The following is a 22,781-nucleotide window of genomic DNA, read 5'->3' as shown; positions in this document are numbered from 1 at the left end:
ATCACACGCCAGAACGGCGTGTGTATGACAGAGGATGCGCAGCAGCCCGTACAGAGGAAAGGGATTCACCAATCAGAAAAGGAAACAAAGTCACATGGGTCGCATCGGAGTTACAGAGTGGCGCATGAGCAATGCAAATAAAGATTCGCAATGCGCCATGTATAAACAGGGCAAATGTTAAACTGTATTGGTAGTGCTAGCGCATGCGTAGTGCGAATAAGAATCCACAGTGTGCATGAAGGGAATTATTGATTGGGTTGTTGCCCATAGCAACTATTTGCCAAACAGCTACAAATAGGTACATGTAAAAAGGACTTTATGTGTAAAGCATTATATAAAATCAGTAAACATTTTAACTATGTGCATAACATATAAGGAGTGCTATTGATAATATAAAATGGAAAAAATCTAAGTGGAAATCTAAATGGGAGGTTAGGAATATATAGGTAAAGTAATATAAGCAGCCTCTGTCATACGCCGTTCTGGCCATGTTTACAGAATGTACAGGTGAGCGCCCCTCCGCTACTTCTTGCCCTCCAGGTGATATAATTATAATTATGTGTGTAATCAAGCTATATTTCTGCTTTTTACCATTTGCTTTTAATAGCACAGCAACTTTTATCACTATCAATTTGGCGATTTATATACTTTATGAAAGGTTTGTATTTATGGATTGTGTATTAATTGATTTTTGACACTATTGTATTGATTGTAATTGAACACCATATATATACTACTCTGTTCAGTCACTTTGTATGCTTGAGAAAGGCTGCACTGGCAGCTGAAACGTTGCATCTGTATTTTTAAAGGATTAAAGCTACCACATTTTTTTTCACCTATATTGAGTGCTGCAAACGCTTTTTATATACCTATCTATAGATATATAGGATATATAGATATATAAAAATATATAACCGGGAACTGTGTTAAGAAACTAAGGGAAACCCATGGTTTTAGGCATTACCCGAAAAACTAATTACCAGTTCTGACCATAAGATGGTGTTGGAGTGTAAGAAAACAGCAATGTATTTTTGGAGAGTTTATATTTTGTAGATCTTCAGTAAGGGATCCCAGATAGGTCCAAGAAAAACATGGGAGCTCTGGACCACACTCTCGGGACCCAGCGGTTAATTCCTGTGATGGTAAGTACACAAGAGATGTGGACAGAAATAGAGGAGTAGTAAAAGGAATTCATCAGAGGATACCCATTTGTTTACTATTAGAAAGGATAACGGATGGAATTACCGTTATTTGTTTGGCAGACCTAGATTTATTTAGGATTGGTTTTAAACCCAATTTTGTATGTCTATTAGACCTAGGCGTGGAAAATGTATATATATTGGGAGGGGGGAGGGGATTTGACCAGGAAGAAATGGGGAGGAGGGAAAAATTAGGAAAAGTGGCATATTATCTAATTACCTCAATAGCTTCATTTAATCCCATCGGTTGTAGCGTGCGCAACTTATCTATCTAATACATTTCTCTATTATTTAGAGTTTGGATACAATCGGGTGAATCTTCTGGTATCTGTTCAATAGGGTATATTTTGATGGCTTGAGGTGAACTGGAATGTTCTGCTTGGCAGTGTCTGGAAACCCTTTTGATTTTCACTCTATGCTGGTTTAATCTTAAAAGTAACTCTTGCGTCGTCCATCCTACATACTGCTTGTGACATGCACATTCGATGACAAATGATAAAACTTGACAGTCAAAATGTGATTTTAGGGGGGAAATTTCCCGTTTGATTACTCTTGAAGGTGGTCATATTTGCGATGCATGAGCAGCATAGACACCGCAGACTACCACACTTGTGCACACCTCTGTATATGGGGTATGTCTTGTTGTTGGTCTCTTCGATTTTTTGTGCCTTTTCAATTGGCTAGGGGCCAAGATGTTTTTCAGTGTGGGAGCCCTCCTAAAGATTATCCCTGGGTTTTCTTTTAGATCTGGTCCTAGTATAGGATGTATTTTTAATATTTGCCAGCTTTTTTAAAATTATTTTTATTTCCTTATGTGCTACTGTATAGCACATAGTTTCATAATTTCTGCATCTAATGGTTCTGTGGATGTAGAAGGAAGACAATCATCTTGGGTGAGGTTCTTGGTACTATTATAGGAGTCTTTCATGAGAGAATGTTGCTAACCTTTATGTATAACATTTTTTTGTAGAGTTTTTGCTTGTTGGCAAAAAGTATGGTCATGGGTACAATCTTTTCTTACCCGCTTATGTTGCCCAAACGGTAGATTGGTTCACCATTGCTTCAAATGCCCGCTGTTGAATACCAAATAGCTATTAGAGTCTACACTCTTAAAATAGGTTGATAAGGTTATAATAGGTTAATAATCTCTCTTTAATAATCTCTCCTGTAATCTTCGTCACGCCCTCTCCCATAGACTTGAATGAAGGGAGTTTGGTGTGACGTCACTAGGGGCGTGGCCATGATGTCACATCCCCCTCTCCGAGGCAGCGCCTGGCACAGAACGCCGGGGGCTGCACAGAGATCACGGGTGTCCCCAGCCGCGGGACCCCTGCGATCATACATTTTATTCCCTATCCTTTGGTGTTCACCTGTATCAGTTCCATGAAAGAGCTACTATAGTCCAAATTATGGAAAAAGTAAATGCTGGCTATTATAGAGGTGTCAGTATGGAATGTGAAGCTACCCTCGCTGACCTGTGTCCACCACCAAAAATGCCTATAATTGGCATGGTGACTTTTTTTTTATGTTAGTATTGATTTTAAAAACAAAATGTGGACAGCTGGAGTAAAAAGACATATTTAGCTTGAAAGGCAGGGAAAAAAAAGGCTTTTGGAATCCATGTAGGAAGACAGGTAGTTTTATATATACAGATTTCTTTAAACATTGTGATAAATTTTCAATAAAAGTCACATTTCAATAACAATATGTACAGTTTTTTTAATATTGACATTTTCTGTACTCACTTTTGGCTGGAATTGACGGGCAAACACCAAATACCTCTGGATGTCTTCAATTGAATATACTCTCTCAATAGATTCCTCATTTCTTGCATGTAAATCAACAATCCTTCGTGCAATAGCATAGTCAGTTACCTAAACAGATCCGATATAGTGATCAGTAGTCATCCGGTTTGAAAATCTTGATGTTACAAAGCTTTGTAATATACTAATTAAAACATTCAGAGGCTGAAAACCCAGTTCTGCTTTAACTGAGAAGAGGATATTATAGGTTTATATTGTATATTACAGCTACAATATATTATAGCAATGAATTGATTTAGATCAGATTATTTCCTTTACAGTTATTCCCAATGTTGCTGCAGCTGGCAGTCTACCATTTGCTGAAAAGAGGATATTATACCCATGTGAAATAGGGTTTATTAAAATCTTATTACAAAAAGGTTTTATACTGCCATTTTTGAGTACTTTTACTGAGTCAAGAGGGGAGAACTGCTGATGTTAATCTAAAACATGATAGGCAACTGGAAGCTAAAAAAAAATAAAAATAATTGTCTTGTAACAGAATGGGGAGACTCAGGCCAGCACAGGACAAACTTATTTATTTTGCAAAAAAGTGGACAATGCGTTTCGGCAAAGTGCTTTCCTCAGGTCCAAAACGTACAATGCAAACTTCTTGAATAGTATGCACAGTTCCTGGAGAGGATCCTGTGTGCAGTTGCGCTGGTGTTGATCTGACCTGGTCAGCAGGCACCCCGCACAAATGCCCCATGTCGGCGATCGATATGAATTCACACCAGCAATTTGCAGCGATAACAGTGATGCGGGCCCCGTGCTGACCCGGAGATACATGGTGTAGGATACACCCCCAATCACCTCCTGTATCTATGGGGAGGTGGCGATTTCGTCACCCCCCCCCCCCCGCCCCACACCAGGATCGCTGCTATTTGCCGGACAATAGCAGTCAGCAAGGAGGGGTTAATGACCTTTTCTTGCCGCTCTGCCAGCTAACTGAGTTCAGTCAGCGGGCAGAGCTGCAAGAAGGAGCCAGGCCCCCCCCCCTCCCTCTGCGAGATCAGAGACCCTCAGTTAAGAAGACACCCCCTTGGAGCAGGGAAAGAATACACTAAAGGGAGAGGTAGGACTGTAAAAAAAAATAAAAATCCCCCCCCCCGACCACCTAATAGGTCCTCAAGGGTCTGCTGCAGTTTTTTTCAGTGTGAAACGGGCCCTATTAGGGTATCAGGGCACTGCGATTTGCCATTTTTTTGGGGGCCGCAGCGTTTTTTTTTTACTCCATATAACGGTGTGTGATTTCTAATCATACCTTGTTATAGATAAAGTTACACCAACCACACACTACATACTTACCCCCCCCCCCCCCCACCCCACCCCACACACGCACGACCCCTCCCCTTCCCCCCCGCCACCGTAGAAAAAAGGCAATGGCTCGCCGGGCATTTTTGGTGGCGCAGGCATACGCTTTTCTTGCCTCCGAATCTGCCAGTGAGGGCGAGGAAGATCCTACATTCCTGTGTTCTTCCTCATAGTCTTTATCTAGTACTGATGAGGAGTCCCCTGTACGGCGGCGGAGATGCCACCAGGCGATGCCACGCACCCCCCCATGATAGTGACCCAGTGGCTGACACTAGTACTAACATCCATGCCGCTCTTACTAGGAGTCTGACCCCCCCAGACAAGTGTACCGGAGCACCCTTCCGGTGAACCTGTCTGGAGACCCACAGAGGGTTATCAACCACGGATTCCTGAGTTGGTTGGTGACTCAGGAATCCGGATTGACAATGCTGGATTCACTGAAATTGACTATTTTCAATGACAATGGTCAATCTAATGGTGGAGCAGACAAATCTGTACACCCAGCAGTTCATCGCACACCACCCAGATTCTTTTTTGGCCAGGTCCAATAAATGGTACGCCATTGATCTAGCAGAAATGAGGACATTTTGGGGCCTCGTGCTGCATATGGGCCTAGACAAAAAGCCCAGTGTCAGACAGTACTGGAGCAGGGACATCCTATACCAGACCCCGCTTTACAGAATGGTCATGACACGGAAGCGGTTCGAGGCCATTCGGAAATGCCTTCATTATGCAGAGAATGCGGCAGATCACTTTGGGGCCAAATTTTTGGAGGCCTATGTACCTCTAAGGGAGCTCACGGTAGATTAGTCTCTTATCAGTTTTAAGGGTAGACTCCTCTTCAGTCAGTATATTCCCTCGAAGCGGGCCTGGTATGGCGTGAAGTTTTACAAACTTTGTGAGAGTACCTCCGGGTACACTTACAAGTTTAGAGTATATGAGGGACGAGATTCCCGTATTGAACCCCCAGAATGTTCCCCCCACTCTGGGTGTTAGCAGGAAGCTCATTTGGGACCTTGTGCACCCATTGCTGGATAAGGGTTACCACGTGTACGTGGACGTGGACAACTTTTATACCAGCATCCCTCTCTTCTCATCCCTTGCCGCCAGATCCACGTCCGCTTGTGGGACCATGCGGAAGAACCAGAGAGGCCTCCATCTAAATTTGATCCAGACATCTATGCCCAAGGGTGAGTCCCGTATCCTTATGCTGACCACAATTCATGGTAACAGCAGCTCACTTGTCCCTGTGCGAGGTACCACAACACTGATCAATAAGCCAGATTGGATTCTGGACTACAATCGGTATATGGGGGGAGTTGATCTTTCTGATCAAGTCCTCAAGCCATATATGGCCATGCGGAAAACACGGGTATGGAACAAAAAAGTTGGGATCTACTTGGTATAGGTTGCCATGTACAACTCTTTTGTACTGTCCCAGTACGCTGGCAACACAGGGACATACCTTCAGTTCCAAGAAGAAGTCCTAAAGGTCCTGTTCTTTGGTGACCGGGAAAGAGTAGGCCGGACTTCCCAAGGAACTGAAGTTATAGGTGCCAGGATCGTCCCAGGTCAACACTTTCCAGGTGAGGTCCCCCACACTGGAAAGAAGGGACGATCCCAGAAAAAATGCAGAGTGTGTAACAGGAGGGGGGATACGGAAGGACACCACCACTCAACGTGACACTTGACCCAATCATCCGGGACTCTGCATTAAAAACTGCTTCAGGGAGTATCATTCTTCCATGCAGTACAAAATTTTCCCTTTTCATTTTAAATTTCCCATAATTTGACCCCAATGTACCAAGTCCAGAGTACATTCCAAGTTTTAACCCCATAAAGCACTAAATTGCCCAACTAAATTTTATCAAAAAACATAAAAGACCTTTTTTCCAAAAATGGGTCATGGGTCACTGAGTCACTATCATCAGGGAATTTTTTTATGTTGCCTCAAATGCACAGCACTCTTTCTACCTGAACGGGGTGTGCATTTGAGGCAACAGGTTAGGGAAGGCCACACACATCACATTCCCAGAATGATGATTCAGAGCATAGGGTTTGGGGTGGGCATATTTTTTAGTTTTGGCTATGCTCTGGGTCATCATTCTGGGAACATAAGCTTTTTTATGATTTTACGTCCCACTGTACCCCACTTTAGTAATTTAGTGTACCCCATTTTATTAATTTACCCCATGTAACGCTTCTTGCGGGGGGGGGGGGGGGGGGTCCTGCTGTCCTGGCTCCATAGGCAGCTATGTAAAAGCTCAAGGCCCCTGACTGCGCTCCTGCTCTACTGAGACCTGGTGTGCACCCGCAGAGCTGTTTACACCCAGATATGAGGTATGGCCTTACTCCAAAGAAATGTATTTACAAATTTATGGTGACATTTTCTCCTGTTACCACTTTTAAAAATGAAAAATCTGGGGTAACCCCAGAATTTTTGTGTAAAAACAAAATAAAAAAATGTCCTTTTCACATCCCACTTAATGAACAATTATCAAACACCTGTGGGGTGTTAAGGCTCACTGTACCCCTTGTCATGTGCCCTCAGGGGTGTCGTTTCCAAAATAGTATGCCTTGTGTTTTTTTTTTTTTGCTGTTCTGGCACCATAGGGGCTTCCTAAATGCGATATGCCCTCCCCCCCCCCCATTTCAGCAAAATTTGAAATTGACTCCTTCTCTTCTGAGTATAGTAGTGCGCTCGCAATGCACTTGACATCCACACATGGGGTATTTCCATACTCAGAAAAGATGGTATTACACATTTTGGGGGGCATTTCTCCTATTACCCATTGGAAAAAAAACAACAACAAAAAACAGCATTTTAGTGAAAAAAAATTAAATAATCATTTACACATCCAAAGTCGTCAAACACCTGGGGGGTGTTAAGGCTCACTGTACCCCTTGTTACGTTCCGTGAGGGTTGTAGTTTCCAAAATAGTATGCCATGTGTTTTTTTTTTTTTTGCTGTTCTGGCACCATAGGGGCTTCTTAAATGTGACAGACATGCCCCCCAAAAACCATTTCAGAAAAACTCCCTCCAAAATCCCACTGTCGCTCCTTCCCTTCTAAGCCCTTTAGTGCACCCACAGAGCACTTGACATACACATGAGGTATTTCCTTACTCGAGAGAAATTGGGTTAGACATTTTAGGAAGATTTCTCTCCTTTTACCCCTTGTAAAAATTCAAAAACTGGGTCTACAAGAACATGCCAGTGTAAAAAATGAAGATTTAGAATTTTCTCCTTTAATTTGCTGCTATTCCTGAGAAACACCTAAAGGGTTAACAAACCTTTGAAAGTAATTTTCAATACTTTGAGGGGTGCAGTTTTTATAATGGGGTAATTTATGGGGTATTTCTAATCTGAAGGCCCTTCAAATCCCCTTCAAAACTAAACTGTTCCCTGAAAAATTTCGATTTTGAAAACTGAGAAATTGGAAAATTGCTGCTATACTTTGAAGCCCTCTGATATTTTCCAAAGGTAAAAACATGTCAACTTTATGATGCAAACATATAGTAGACATATTGTATATGTGAATCAATATATAATTTATTTGGGATGCCCATTTTCCTTATAAGCAGAGAGCTTCAAAGAAAAAATAATTCAAAATTTTCTATTTTTTCATCAAATTTTTGATTTTTTTCACCAAGAAATGATGCAAGTATCAGCAAAATTTTACCACTAACAAAGTAGAATATGTCACGAAAAAACAATCTCAGAAAGGTAAAAGCATCCCAGAGTTATTAACCCCTTAAGGACGCAGGACGTAAATGTACGTCCTGGTGCGGTGGTACTTAACACACCAGGACGTACATTTACGTCCTAAGCATAACTGCGGGCATCGGAGCGATGCCCGTGTCATGCGCGGCTGATCCCGGCTGCTGATTGCAGCCAGGGACCCGCCGGCAATGGCCGATGCCCGCGATCTCGCGGGCGTCCGCCATTAACCCCTCAGGTGCCGGGATCAATACAGATCTCGGCATCTGCGGCAGTGCGCGATTTGAATGAATGATCGGATCGCCCGCAGCGCTGCTGCGGGGATCCGATCATTCATAACGCCGCACGGAGGTCCCCTCTCCTTCCTTACGTGCGGCTCCCGGCGTCTCCTGCTCTGGTCTGTGATCGAGCAGACCAGAGCAGAAGATGACCGAAAACACTGATCTGTTCTATGTCCTATACATAGAACAGATCAGTATTAGCAATCATGGTATTGCTATGAATAGTCCCCTATGGGGACTATTCAAGTGTAAAAAAAAAATGTTAAAAAATGTAAAAGTAAAAAAAAAAGTGAAAAATCCCCTCCCCCAATAAAAAAGTAAAACGTCCGTTTTTTCCTATTTTACCCCCAAAAAGCGTAAAAAAATTTTTTTATAAAAAAAAAAAAAAAAAAAAGTCCAAAATTCCTACTTTTTTAATACATTTTATTAAAAAAAATTATAAAAAATGTATTACAAGTTTTTTATATGCAAATGTGGTATCAAAAAAAAGTACAGATCATGGCGCAAAAAATGAGCCCCCATACCGCCGCTTATACGGAAAAATAAAAAAGTTATAGGTCATCAAAATAAAGGGATTATAAACGTACTAATTTGGTTAAAAAGTTTGTGATTTTTTTTAAGCGCAACAATAATATAAAAGTATGTAATAATGGGTATCATTTTAATCGTATTGACCCTCAAAATAAAGAACACACGTCATTTTTACCATAAATTGTACGGCGTGAAAACGAAACCTTCCAAAATTAGCAAAATTGCGTTTTTCGTTTTCATTTCCCCACAAAAATAGTGTTTTTTGGTTGCGCCATACATTTTAAGATATAATGAGTTATGTCATTACAAAGGACAACTGGTCGCGCAAAAAACAAGCCCTCATACTAGTCTGTGGATGAAAATATAAAAAAGTGTTATGATTTTTAGAAGGCGAGGAGGAAAAAATGAAAACGTAAAAATTAAATTGTCTGAGTCCTTAAGGCCAAAATGGGCTGAGTCCTTAAGGGGTTAAAGGGGTACTCCGCTGGAAAAACTATTTTTTTTTTTCTTTTTTAAATCAACTGGTGCCAGAAAGTTAAACATATTTGTAAATTACTTCTATTAAAAAAATCTTAATCCTTCCTGTATTTATTAGCTGCTGAATACTACAGAGGAAATTCTTTTCTTTTTGGAATGCTCTCTGATGACATCACGAAAACACTGCTCTCTGCTGACCTTATTATAATAATAATAAGTCTTTATTTATTTATTGTTGTCCTTAGTGGGATTTGAACCCAAGGCTAACCACTAAGCCACCATGCTGCCCTTAGCATACATCTGCTATGCACAGTTGCTAAAATGGACAGATGTCAGCAGAGAGCACTGTGGTCTTGGTGTCATCAGTGTTCCAAAAAGAAAGGAATTTCCTCTGTAGCATTCAGCAGCTAATAAGTACTGGAAGGATTAAGATTTTTTTAAAGAAGTAATTTACAAGTATGTTTAACTTTCAGGCACCAGTTGATTTAAAAAAGAAAAAAAAAAATTTTTTCCGCCGGAGTACCCCTTTAATGCTTAAAGTGACAGTGGTCAGATGTGCATAAAATGGCCGGGTCCTACACTGAAAATTGGCTGGGTCCTTAAGGGGTTAAATGAAAATTAGGCGAGTTATAACACTAGCACTGTTTCTATTTACATGTGGTCTGAAGTAGGCCCAAACAGCAATAAGATTACTCCAAAGAGCAATAACTATGGCAATCTTGGTGAACAGCGTGTTTAACCCCTTAAGGACCAATGCAAATAAACCTGTACGCCCCTGAAAGACCAGGCCTGTTTTTTCAAATCGGGGATGTCTGTCTTTATTAGAGAATAACTCTGGTAACGTTTTGCCAATCACGATAATTCTGACGTTTTTTTTGTCACAAGTTGTCCTTCATGTACATAGTAAAAGTAAGCCGATATCATTTGTAGTTTTTTTTTTACAATGCAAAAAAATCATGAAATTTTTACAAAAAATAATGATTTTTTGCTATTTTAACACTAATTGGTTGCATATATTTATACATACTGACCAAATAGTTTATAAAACTTATACTTTCAGATGTCTACTTTATTTTGACGCCATTTTTTAGTTTTTAATTAACGTTTTAAATTAGTTAGAAGCCTAACATTTTAACTTGAAATTTTGAAAATTTTGAAAATTTGAAAAGTACATCTTTTTTTATGTGCTATGCAAGGTTTGCAGAAATTTAAAAGGTAGTAGAACATAGGACCCCCCCCCCCCAAATGACCCCATTTTAAAAACTAGACCCCTCAAGGTATTCGCTAGGGGGTACAGTGAGTATTTTAACACCATCGTTTTTTGGCAGGAATTATTACAAAGTCAGTGTTGAAAATTCGAAATTTGCAATTTTTCACAAATGCATCATTTGGGGGGCATATTTTTGTACCTCACTTCTGATATTGAAAGAAATGCACCCTATATTTTATTTAGCTGCTTGTCCCATGTTCGGGAATACCCCCGCTTTGGCCATATATGGTTCCTTGGCCACGTGGTAGGACTCAGAAGGAGAGGAGCGCCATTTGGCTTTCAGGGCAGAACAGTACCCCCACCCCCACAAGTGACCCCATTTATATACCGCACCCCTACAAGTTATTGGCTGGACCAAGGACCTCTCTGATTGGTCCTTGGTCGGCTGGCAGTATAACGCGTCTGTCTGTGACAGTTAAGGCTCCTGATGGATATATCCGCCATGTTGTGGGAATAAGCACCCGCTCATGGCGAATATATCCATCACTGCTGCGGCTGGGTAGCTCAGTGTGTCCGCTCATGACTGCTGGTGGGAAATCCGCCGCTATGAGTGGACACACAAAGCTACCCATGCGCAGCAGCGAACTCATTACCGTGACTGCTGCATAATGTGTAGGATCACGTGGCGGACATCCGCAGCATATTACATGCTGCGGATGCCCGCCAATGCGATCCTACACATTATGCATTTTTTTTTTATTAGATTCATTTAATAAATGTATTTTTAATATATATATTTTTTTTTTACACTTTTATTACATTTTTATTTATTTATACACTTTTTAATGCTTTGGAATACTTAGTATTCCAAAGCATTACAGTTATATGCTGCCTGCCAGTTTTCACTAGCAGACAGCATATTAGGATGTGCCTCTGGCACGTCCTTTCAGGCAATACCCAGGGCAGACCTGGGGGTCTTTGTAGGTATGCAGCAGCACCCCGCGATGCTCCGGGGTGCTGCAGGAGAGACAGAGGGAGCCCCCTCCCTCTGTCAGAACTCCTTACAGCGCGCGGTCACTTCTGACCACAGCTGTAAGGGTTAAACTGTCGGGAGTGAAGTGAACTTCACTCCCGGCAGTGCGGCAGGCCCCGGCCAGCCGCGTATTACACACAGCATCCCGTGATCGCGATGCGGGGTGCTGCAGAGGAGAAAGAGGGAGCTCCCTCCCTCTGTCATAACACTTACAGCCCACGGTCACTTCCGACCGCGGCTGTAAGGGTTAAAACTGCCGGGACCGAAGTTTACTTTGGTCCTGGCAGTGCAACAGGGTCCCGGCTGTGTGATACAGCCGAGTCCCTTCCGCGATCTCGAGGGTGCACTGGGCAGCACCCACGAGAAGAATGGACGAGTATAGACGTCCAGGTGCGGGAACGCCCGCCAACCTGGATGTCTATACTCGTCCATGGTCGTTATCGGGTTAAAGAAAAAATAGCAGCCTCCTGTGGTCAAGTAAAAAGTGCGTTTCACAGTGAAATAGCAGCCACTAGTGATTCTGAGAACAACATGTTAAATATCAGAATATTTAAATGTTCAACATCTTTGAAAAATATACATTTGGAAAGCTTATAGATGTCTATTTTCTACCCATGGGTTTATTGGCCATATGGCCCCGTAGTCTCTTCTCACAGGGCATTTAATTATTTTTCATTTAACAAACAGCTAAGCAATCCAAGGTACTGGTTGTTTTTTTAATCCCTTAATCCACTATTCGATCACCACTAGCAAAATTATCTCGCCTTTCAAGCCATTTTGTTAGGATTTTTGTACACTTTCCTGAAACTCTCTTTTTCCCCCATTTGCCTGGATTGTAAATAGTTGGAGGATTTCTCTTCACCCTATGGCACATTTGATTTATTAACTACACAATGTTACTATGCCACTCCACTCTAGTGGCACTCTCTATGCATGTTCTTTGTAAATGTAGCCAAAGCGCCTCCTCTTAATTGTATGTACCACATGGCTAACTGTAACTAGCATGTACTATTTTTTCTTTCATGTTAAAATTTGAAAATAAAAATTGAGAATCGAAAAACATGTACCTCATTGCATTCATCCACTAAAATGAAGAAAAGGTCAAATCTGGACATTATAGGAGCTGAAAGATTTACATTGTGCTTCAGTGACTTTGATCGTTCATATCGTCCACCAACAGGATTTGCTGCTGCCAAGATTGATGTACGGGCATTTAATGTGGCCTTACAGAAAAGCAAAAACATAGTTAGAATGGTAATAACTTTTCTTAAAGGGAAATAGGGGCTAAGTGTCTGATCACGGTGGGGCTGGCTGTTGGGACCCCCGACAATCTCCTGCCCAGCGCCCTGGCTCTCTTCATGCACACAGCGGAAACAAAGCTGTGTCGACCACTGCATGGAGCGATGACCAACATGCCCCCTTCATGCATCTCTATGGGAGAGTCAGAGATACAGCACTTTCTGGCTTTCCCACAGAGATGCATGGAGGGGGCATGTCAATCACCGCTTCGTGCATGGGGAGAGCTGGGGAGCTGGGCAGGAGATCACAGGGGATCCTAGTGGTTGCCCCCCTGTGATCAAACACTTATTCACTATCTTGTAGATAGCGGGTAAGCTGTTAAAGTGGACAGTTTGTTAGGATATAATGTAAGACCATGGCACCATATTGTTTATATATATTTAATATATAAACGGGGAGAGTTCACCACTCCTGGTGTGACTGAGCTTTCAAGGGCCACTAAGCACTCCGCAGGCATTCTGGGTAGGGGAATATGCAAATCAGCTCATTACATCACCTTTTCAGGCGATGTTCCCTGGTATCAGCTTAGCTCCAGTTACGGAATATGAAAAGCTAATCGGGATTAATGCCAAGCCAGAACTCTCTCTCCAGATTAGCTTTTTATATTCCGTAACTGGAGCTAAGCTGATACCAGGGAACATCGCCTTAAAAGGTGATGTAATGAGCTGATTTGCATATTGCCTTATTTAATATATATATGGCTTTGACCTTAAATCCGTACATATCTCTCATTAATTGATCTCACCAATGCAGAGTTATCAGTTTAAAAATCTATACAAATTAGGCTTTGGAGTGCACTTGGCACCTCTCTCTGCTGCTAGAGGTCAGCACAGTTCATCCCCATCTCTAGTTAGCCACTCCTCTGCGTGCTGGTGCAGCCACTGGATCATATTGTAGTCCTCACTGCTCCCCTGTAATCTAGCAGGCAAGGGGAATGCCCAGTGGAAGCCTAATTTCCACTTTTTTTTTTTACTCATATCTTCGCGCTGAAGGGATCAATTAACTGATGTGATGTCTGTTTGGATTGAGGATCAAAAGTTCTATACAGCCCTTATTTTATACCCTGCTGAAATGTCCACTGTAAACCACATTACCTAGTTTCTAGGTTATCCAGAACATGAGAATTATGAATTATGAGAATATGAATATGAACATTACAATTTACTGAGTTGTGTGAACAATGCAGCTCTTGGTGCTACATGGTTCACCCAACTTCTACTAAAGTCAATAAGCGTTCCCGTTATGTTTTTACAGTACAATAGAAGTATCAGTCGGCATCTTGTCTAAAAAAAAAAAAAAAAAAAAAAAAAAAAAAAGGGATCCCACCACATACTGAAGCATACAGCAGCCGGGACTCTGTTCGGGCTGTTATCGGACACCAGAGCGCAGAAGACTACTGTACGTTCTTGTGTACTGTCAAACTACTACTACTACTGTCACTAGGGGGGAGATTTATCAAAACCTGTGCAGAGGAAGAGTGGTGCAGTTGCCCATAGCAACCAATCAGATTGCTTCTTTCATTTTCCACAGGCTTCTTTAGAGGCCTGTGGAAAATGAACAAAGCAATCTGATTGGTTGCTATGGGCAACTGCACCACTCTTCCTCTGCACAGGTTTTGATAAATCTCCCCCCCTAGGTGACTGACCAGGCCACTGAAATGAATGGAGCGCTCTGCAGTACGTCACAGTACAAATAATGCCCTCTGCAGTACGTCACAGTACAAATAATGCCCTCTGCAGTACGTCACAGTACAAATAATGCCCTCTGCAGTACGTCACAGTATATGTCAGCATCCTTTTTGATGAAATGCTGATTGACACCTCTATATGGAATACATGCAGCATGAATAGGACCTTAAGCAAACTGCCAGTACAGCTATTTTCTGCTCCCTAACTACATCCCGCAGGGATCTTAATCAGAGTATTTAGAGAGACTACAGATAGATCTCAGTCTGCAAAGAAAGTAGATTTTGGAGATAGCTGTGGAAATCAGACAAGAGTCAAGGACAAGACGGACAGACCTGTGTGCTTTGTTGATATTTGCAGGGGTTGATACTGGGTCACTGTATAAGCTTCCCCTTTAATTGCATTCAAGCAGTGGCGTAGCTATAGAGGTCGGATAGCTACCGGACCTCCCCCTGCCGCAGCGGATTGGCTGCTGGAGGGAAACGTGCGCCGCGCAGGCACGAACGTCTTCTCGCTCCTGGTGCCGAGGAAGAAGTGGAGGCTGGCGAGCAGATGGGAGCCGCACCGCCCTATCTGCCTCTGACCCCAAAATCAGCGGCAATATATTCCTGGTGGCCGGCGGGGGTGGCCTTCCGTTTATGTAGGGCCCCCCAGCAGTGCCCCCCTCCGAACTAAAACCCATAAAAATCCGGAACCCCAACCTCCCGCACCCCTGGTAGCACCCCTGTAGCACGGGACTCTGCTTTGGCCTACCCAGGGCACTAAAGCTTCCGTGCGGCCTGCTGCCTCCGACACTGGATTCCCGGGACCGGATCACCCTGAACTCACGGCGTATGCAGGTGAGGAGGCGGGGGGGATCATGTGTATGTATGATGTTTGCATGTATGTGTTATGTGAGGTGTGTGTGTATGATGCGTGTATATGTATGTTTTATGTGTGAGTAAATGCATCATGTGTGTTCGTATTATTGCATTTGTGTATGTATATGTATGATGTGTGTATGTAGGTGTAAGCGCGATGTATATATGCATGGGGGGTTTGGGGTCTGGAGGCAGCATGCGTATGAAGTGTGTGTATGATGGATAGATGTTGTGTAAGCAAGATGTATGTATGATGTGTGTAAGCTAGAAGGATATATGTGTGGACATGTATTATGTTGGGGGATCTGGAGGCGGCAGGTGTATGTATGATTTGTGTATGTATTATGCATGTGTGGGGGCCCCAGAGGTGGCGCGTGTATGAATGATGTGTGTATGTGCTGTATGTATGATGTATGAATGATGTGTGTAAGCAAGATGTATATGTATGATGTGTGGAGATGTGTGTTTGTATTATTGCATTTGTGTATGTATATGTATGATGTGTGTATGTATGTAATTTATGCATGTAGGTGTAAGCGCGATGTATATATGCATGGGGGGGTTGGGGTCTGGAGGCAGCATGTATGAATGATGTATGATGTATGAATGATAGATGTTGTGTAAGCAAGATGTATGTATGATGTGTGTGAGCTAAAAGGATATATGTATGATGTGTGGACATGTATTATGTTGGGGGATCTGGAGGCGGCAGGTGTATGTATGATATGTGTATGTATTATGTGTATGTATTAAGCATGTGTGGGGGCCCCAATGGTGGCGTGTGTATGAATGATGTGTGTATGTACTGTATGTATGATGGATGAATGATGTGTGTAAGCAAGATGTATATGTATGATGTGTGGAGAGGTGTGTAAGCTAGAAGGATGTATGTATGATGTGTGGAGATGAATTATGCAGAGGGATCTGGAGGCGGCGGGTGTATGTATGATGTATGTGTATGTATAATGCATGTGTTTGGGGGTCCGGAGGTGGCGTGTGTATGAATGATGTGTGTATGTATGATGTATGAATTTTGTGTGTATGAACGATAGATGTGTGTAAGCAAGATGTATGTATGTATGATGTGTGTGAGGGTACAGCGTATAGCATGGTTATTTTTGAGGGTTTCTATTCAGGGGCACAGTGTGGGGCAGTATTATATTCAGGGGGTACAGTGGGTGGCAGCATTATATTCAGGGGGTACAGTGGGTGGCAGTATTATATTCAGGGGATACAGTGGGTGGCAGTACTATATGCAGGAGGTACAGTGGATGGTAGTTTTATATTCAGGGGATACAGTGGATGGCAGTATTATATTCAGGGGGTACAGTGGGTGGCAGTATTATATGCAGGAGGTACAGTGGATGGTAGTTTTATATTCAGGGGATACAGTGGATGGCAGTATTATATTCAGGGGGTACAGTAGGTGGCAGTATTATATTCAGGGAGTACAGTGGGTGGCAGTATTATATGCAGGAGGTACAGTGGATAGTAGTTTTATATTCAGGGGGTGCAGTGTGTGGCAGTATTATATTCAGGGGGTACAGTATTTAGCAGGATGATAATGATTATTTTCTTCATACAGAGGATGAGGATCTGCTGACAAAGTGGGAACCTATGATGTCCGGGCATCAGACTCTGCAGAGAAGATGGAGCTGGAAGTAGTCCTGACGTCTGGACCAGATGAAGAAGAAAAGACAACAGAGAAGACGCCACTCAGGTCACTGATATCATTGTGTTTTCTCCTGACTGTCCCATCAGAGCTGGAGTCACTTGTAAGTTCCACAGTGATGATGGGTGATGCTGTACCCTAATCTGTGGCTCTCCAGCTGTTGAAAAACTACAACTCCTATAATGCCTTAGGCTCTCCAGACATGATGGGAGTTATAGCTTTCTAACAGCTGGAGAGCAACTGGAACCAAGGTGATTGGTGGGGGTCCCAGCAGCTGGACCCCCTCCAGAAAAATTGGCTGCTTATTCTTAAATGCCTGTTTTGTCTGTCTGGCCATGTCTGTTAGTCACTTATATTGTTGTGTATTCTCCTAACTGTGTCCCCTCAGGGCTGTAGTCACTGATATCTTTGTGCAGCCAAGTAAGGAGTCATCCGGGATTGGGGAAGAGGGTCGTTCGATGGTAGGGGGCCCAGGGCAATTTTTTGCATCGGGGCCCCATGGTTTCTAGCTACGCCCCTGCATTCATGGTATTGTTGTTACCATTGTGATGGCTTGATGATTCAGGGTAGTAGTTCTCATATTTAGCTGGATTCAGAGAAAGGAAAGAAAAAAAAAGTGTGACGTGTGCCACAAGTTTAAAGTGCTACTGGTCTAAGGTAGGACTAGCCCAGTGATGGCAAACCTGTGGCACGCCAAGCCCCCTCTGTGGGCACGCGGGCATAGTTAACCATGGATGTCTTTCAGGGCACACCGGATAGCCGGGCCGTCTGGGGAATGTTTAAAAATGCATTTTTTTTTTTATTTGCGGCTCCGGCCGCTCTATCCCCCCTTCCTCCGGGCCACTCTTTCCCCCTTCCTCCGGGCCACTCCTTCCCCCTTCCTCCGGGCCACTCCTTCCCCCCCTTCCCCCCCTTCCCCGGCCGCGCATACTGCTGCGCTAACTGCAGATGCAGGGGCTGCCCCGCAGCTGCGCATGTCTCCTTCCACCTCCTGAGATGCTCCTGGCCGCAACTCCTGGCATCGGGTGTCCATTCCTCGGCGTGAGGAAGAAGTGGGCGATGGTGCAAAGTGTGCAGCAGATGGGAGTGGACGAGCCCGGCCTCTGACCCCAACATGGCTGCCGCAGGTGAGAAAAGTGCACAGACCGAGGACGGGAGGGGGGTGGGATGTATGTATGGTGTGTGTGTGTGTGTGTGTGTGTAATATGCATGTATGTATGGTGTGTGTAATATGCATGTATGTATGGTGTGTGTAATATGCATGTATGTATGGTGTGTGTAATATGCATGTATGTATGGTGTGTGTAATATGCATGTATGTATGGTGTGTGTAATATGCATATATGTATGGTGTGTGTAATATGTATGTATGGTGTGTGTTATATGTATGCATGGTGTGTGTTATGTATGCATGGTGTGTATTATGTATGCATGGTGTGTATTATGTATGCATGGTGTGTATTATGTATGCATGGTGTGTATTATGTATGTATGTATGTATGTATGATGTGTGTAATATGTATGTATGGTGTGTGTAATATGTATGGTATGTATTGCATGTATGGTGTGTATTATGTATGATGTGTGCATGTGTATATTATGTATGTATGTATGAATTATATGCATGATGTGTGCATGTGTATATTATGTAAGTATGTATGTATTATATGTATGATGTTTGTATTTATGCATTATGTATGTATAATTATATATGTACATACACACAATGCATACATACAATCATACATATATAATACATACATCCATACATCATACATACATCCATACATCATACATACATATGCACATAATACATACACAAATCCATAATATATACATATACATCATACATATACACATCATACATACACATCATACATACATAACATATATATATATATATATATATATATATATATATATATATATATATATATATATATATATATATATATATATATGTTATGTATGTATGATGTGTATATATTATGGATTTGTGTATGTATTATATGTATGATGTTTGTATGTATGCATATAGTATGGATTTATGCATGTATGATGTGTGTGTGTGTATATATATATATATATATATATATAAATATGTATATGTGTAGGTTATGCATGTATGATGTGTGTGTGTATATGTGTGTAGGTTATTCATGTATGATGTGTGTATGTATGTATGTATGACGTAGGTATATATGTATTATGAATCAGAAAAAAAAGAAAAAAGAAAGTTGCCTCCAGCTCTTCCAAGGATAACAGTTAGAGATGAGCGAACTTACAGTAAATTCGATTCGTCATAAACTTCTCGGCTCGGCAGTTCATGACTTCCTGCATAAATTAGTTCAGCTTTCCGGTGCTCCGGTGGGCTGGAAAAGGTGGATACAGTCCTAGGAGACTCTTTCCTAGGAATGTATCCACCTTTTCCAGCCCACCGGAGCACCTGAAGGCTGAACTAATTTACGCAGGAAAAGTCATCAACTGCCGAGCCGAGAAGTTTGTGACAAATCGAATTTACTGTAAGTTCGCTCATCTCTAATAACAGTGCATGTAGTATTAAAACATCAAATCTTTAATAAGTATGCATTAAAAATAGAAAAAGGTGGACATCATAAAAGAAAAGTGAAACTCCAGTGCGTTTTGGGCTACATATAGCCATGATTAAGAGCTACATTTTGCTCAAAATGTTTTGGAGATTCGCTTCTCTTTTATGATTGATGTCCACCTTTTTCTATTTTTAATGTATACAGATTAAAGGTTTGATGTGTTAATACTACAAGCACCTTTAGGCAACTTTCTTTTTTCCTTTGTTCTGATACACGGCCCACTCTCTGCAGTCCGTGCTCTTCTACCAGCAAATATACTAAAAACTACTACAGCACTGACCTTTTATTTTTTTAATGTATTATGTATGTATTTTATATTATGTATGTATTATGTACCCAATCCTCCACACAGCACCCATAGCACCCCTCAAACACACACACACACACCGCACCACACACACAGCACCACACACACACACACCGCACCACACACACACACACACCGCACCACACACACACCGCACCACACACACACACACACCTACACACCCACACACACACACACACACCTACACACACACACACACACACCTACACACACACACACACACACACCTACACACACACACACACACACACCTACACACACACACACCTACACACACACACACACCGCACCACACACACACACCCCGCACCACACACACACACACCGCACCACACACACACACACCGCACCACACACACACACCGCACCACACACACACACACACACACACCGCACCACACACACACACACACACACACACCGCACCACACACATACACACACACACACCGCACCACACACATACACACACACACACACCGCACCACACACACACACACACACCGCACCCACACACCGCACCACACACACACACCTACACACACACACCTACACACACACACCTACACACACACACACACCTACACACACACACCGCACCACACACACACACACACACCGCACCACACACACACACACACACACACCGCACCACACACACCGCACCACACACCGCACCACACACACACACACACACCGCACCACACACACACAGCACCCCCCACACACACACACACACACAGCACCCCCCCCACACACACACAGCACCCCCCCCACACACACACACACACACAGCACCCCCCCCACACACACACACACACACAGCACCCCCCCCACACACACACACACACACAGCACCCCCCCCACACACACACACACACACAGCACCCCCCCCCCACACACACACACACACAGCACCCCCCCCACACACACACACACAGCACCCCCCCCCACACACACACACAGCACCCCCCCCCACACACACACACACAGCACCCCCCCCCACACACACACACACACAGCACCCCCCCCCCCACACACACACACACAGCACCCCCCCCCCACACACACACACACAGCACCCCCCCCCCACACACAGCACCCCACACACACAGCACCCCCCCACACACACACACACACACAGCACCCACACACACACACACACAGCACCCCCCCACACACACACAGCACCCCCCCCACACACACACAGCACCCCCCCCACACACACACAGCACCCCCCCCACACACACACAGCACCCCCCCCACACACACACAGCACCCCCCCCACACACACACAGCACCCCCCCCCCCCACACACACACACACACAGCACCCCACACACACACACAGCACCCCACACAGCACCCCCACACACACACACACACACAGCACCCCCCCCCACACACACACACAGCACCCCACACACACACACACACACACACACACACAGCACCCCTCACACACACACACACAGCACCCCTCACACACACACACAGCACCCCTCACACACACACACAGCACCCCTCACACACACACACAGCACCCCTCACACACACACACAGCACCCCTCACACACACACACACACACAGCACCCCTCACACACACACACACACAGCACCACACACACACACACACACACAGCACCACACACACACACACACACACACAGCACCCCTCACACACACACACACACACAGCACCCCTCACACACACACACACACACACAGCACCCCTCACACACACACACACACACACAGCACCCCTCACACACACACACACACACAGCACCACACACACACACACACACACACACACAGCACCCCTCACACACACACACACACACACACACACACACAGCACCCCTCACACACACACACACACACAGCACCCCCCCCCCCCCCCCACACACACACACACACACACACACAGCACCCCTCACACACACACACACACACACACAGCACCCCTCACACACACACACACACACACAGCACCCCACACACAGCACCCCTCACACACACACACACACAGCACCCCTCACACACACCACCCCTCACACACACACACACACACCACCCCTCACACACACACACACACACAGCACCCCTCACACACACACACAGCACCCCTCACACACACACACACACACACACACACACAGCACCCCTCACACACACACACACACACAGCACCCCTCACACACACACACACAGCACCCCTCACACACACACACACAGCACCCCACACACACACACACACACACACACACACACACACACACAGCACCCCTCACACACACACAGCACCCCTCACACACACACACACACACAGCACCCCTCACACACACACAGCACCCCTCACACACACACACACACACACACACACACAGCACCCCTCACACACACAGCACCCCACACACACACACACACACAGCACCCCTCACACACACACACACAGCACCCCTCACACACACACACACACACACACACACACAGCACCCCTCACACACACACACACACACACACACACAGCACCCCTCACACACACACACACACAGCACCCCTCACACACACACACACACACACACAGCACCCCTCACACACACACACACACACACACACACACACACACACAGCACCCCTCACACACACACACACACACAGCACCCCTCACACACACACACACACACACAGCACCCCTCAATCACCCCCACACTCAGCACCTCAGACACACAGCACCCCTCAGGCAGATACACAGCACCC

General features: G+C 44.1%; 1 protein-coding gene across 1 annotated transcript in view; it reads right to left on the bottom strand.

Annotated features, from left to right (window-relative positions):
- LOC130273447 (maternal DNA replication licensing factor mcm6) overlaps positions 1 to 22,781 on the bottom strand; it is a 321,467-nt gene that overhangs the window by 56,574 nt on the left and 242,112 nt on the right. Inside the window, exons 12-13 of the mRNA XM_056520266.1 lie at positions 12,634 to 12,789; positions 2,945 to 3,073 (exon numbers count right to left, since the gene is read on the bottom strand). Coding sequence (XP_056376241.1) covers positions 2,945 to 3,073; positions 12,634 to 12,789 — 285 coding nt within the window. The remainder of the gene's footprint in view (positions 1 to 2,944; positions 3,074 to 12,633; positions 12,790 to 22,781) is intronic.

The sequence above is a fragment of the Hyla sarda genome, chromosome 5 (assembly GCF_029499605.1).
Source record: "Hyla sarda isolate aHylSar1 chromosome 5, aHylSar1.hap1, whole genome shotgun sequence".
Lineage (NCBI taxonomy): Eukaryota > Metazoa > Chordata > Amphibia > Anura > Hylidae > Hyla > Hyla sarda.
The sequence above is the reverse complement of the archived record's forward strand: the minus strand, read 5'-3'. Positions and strand labels throughout refer to the sequence as shown.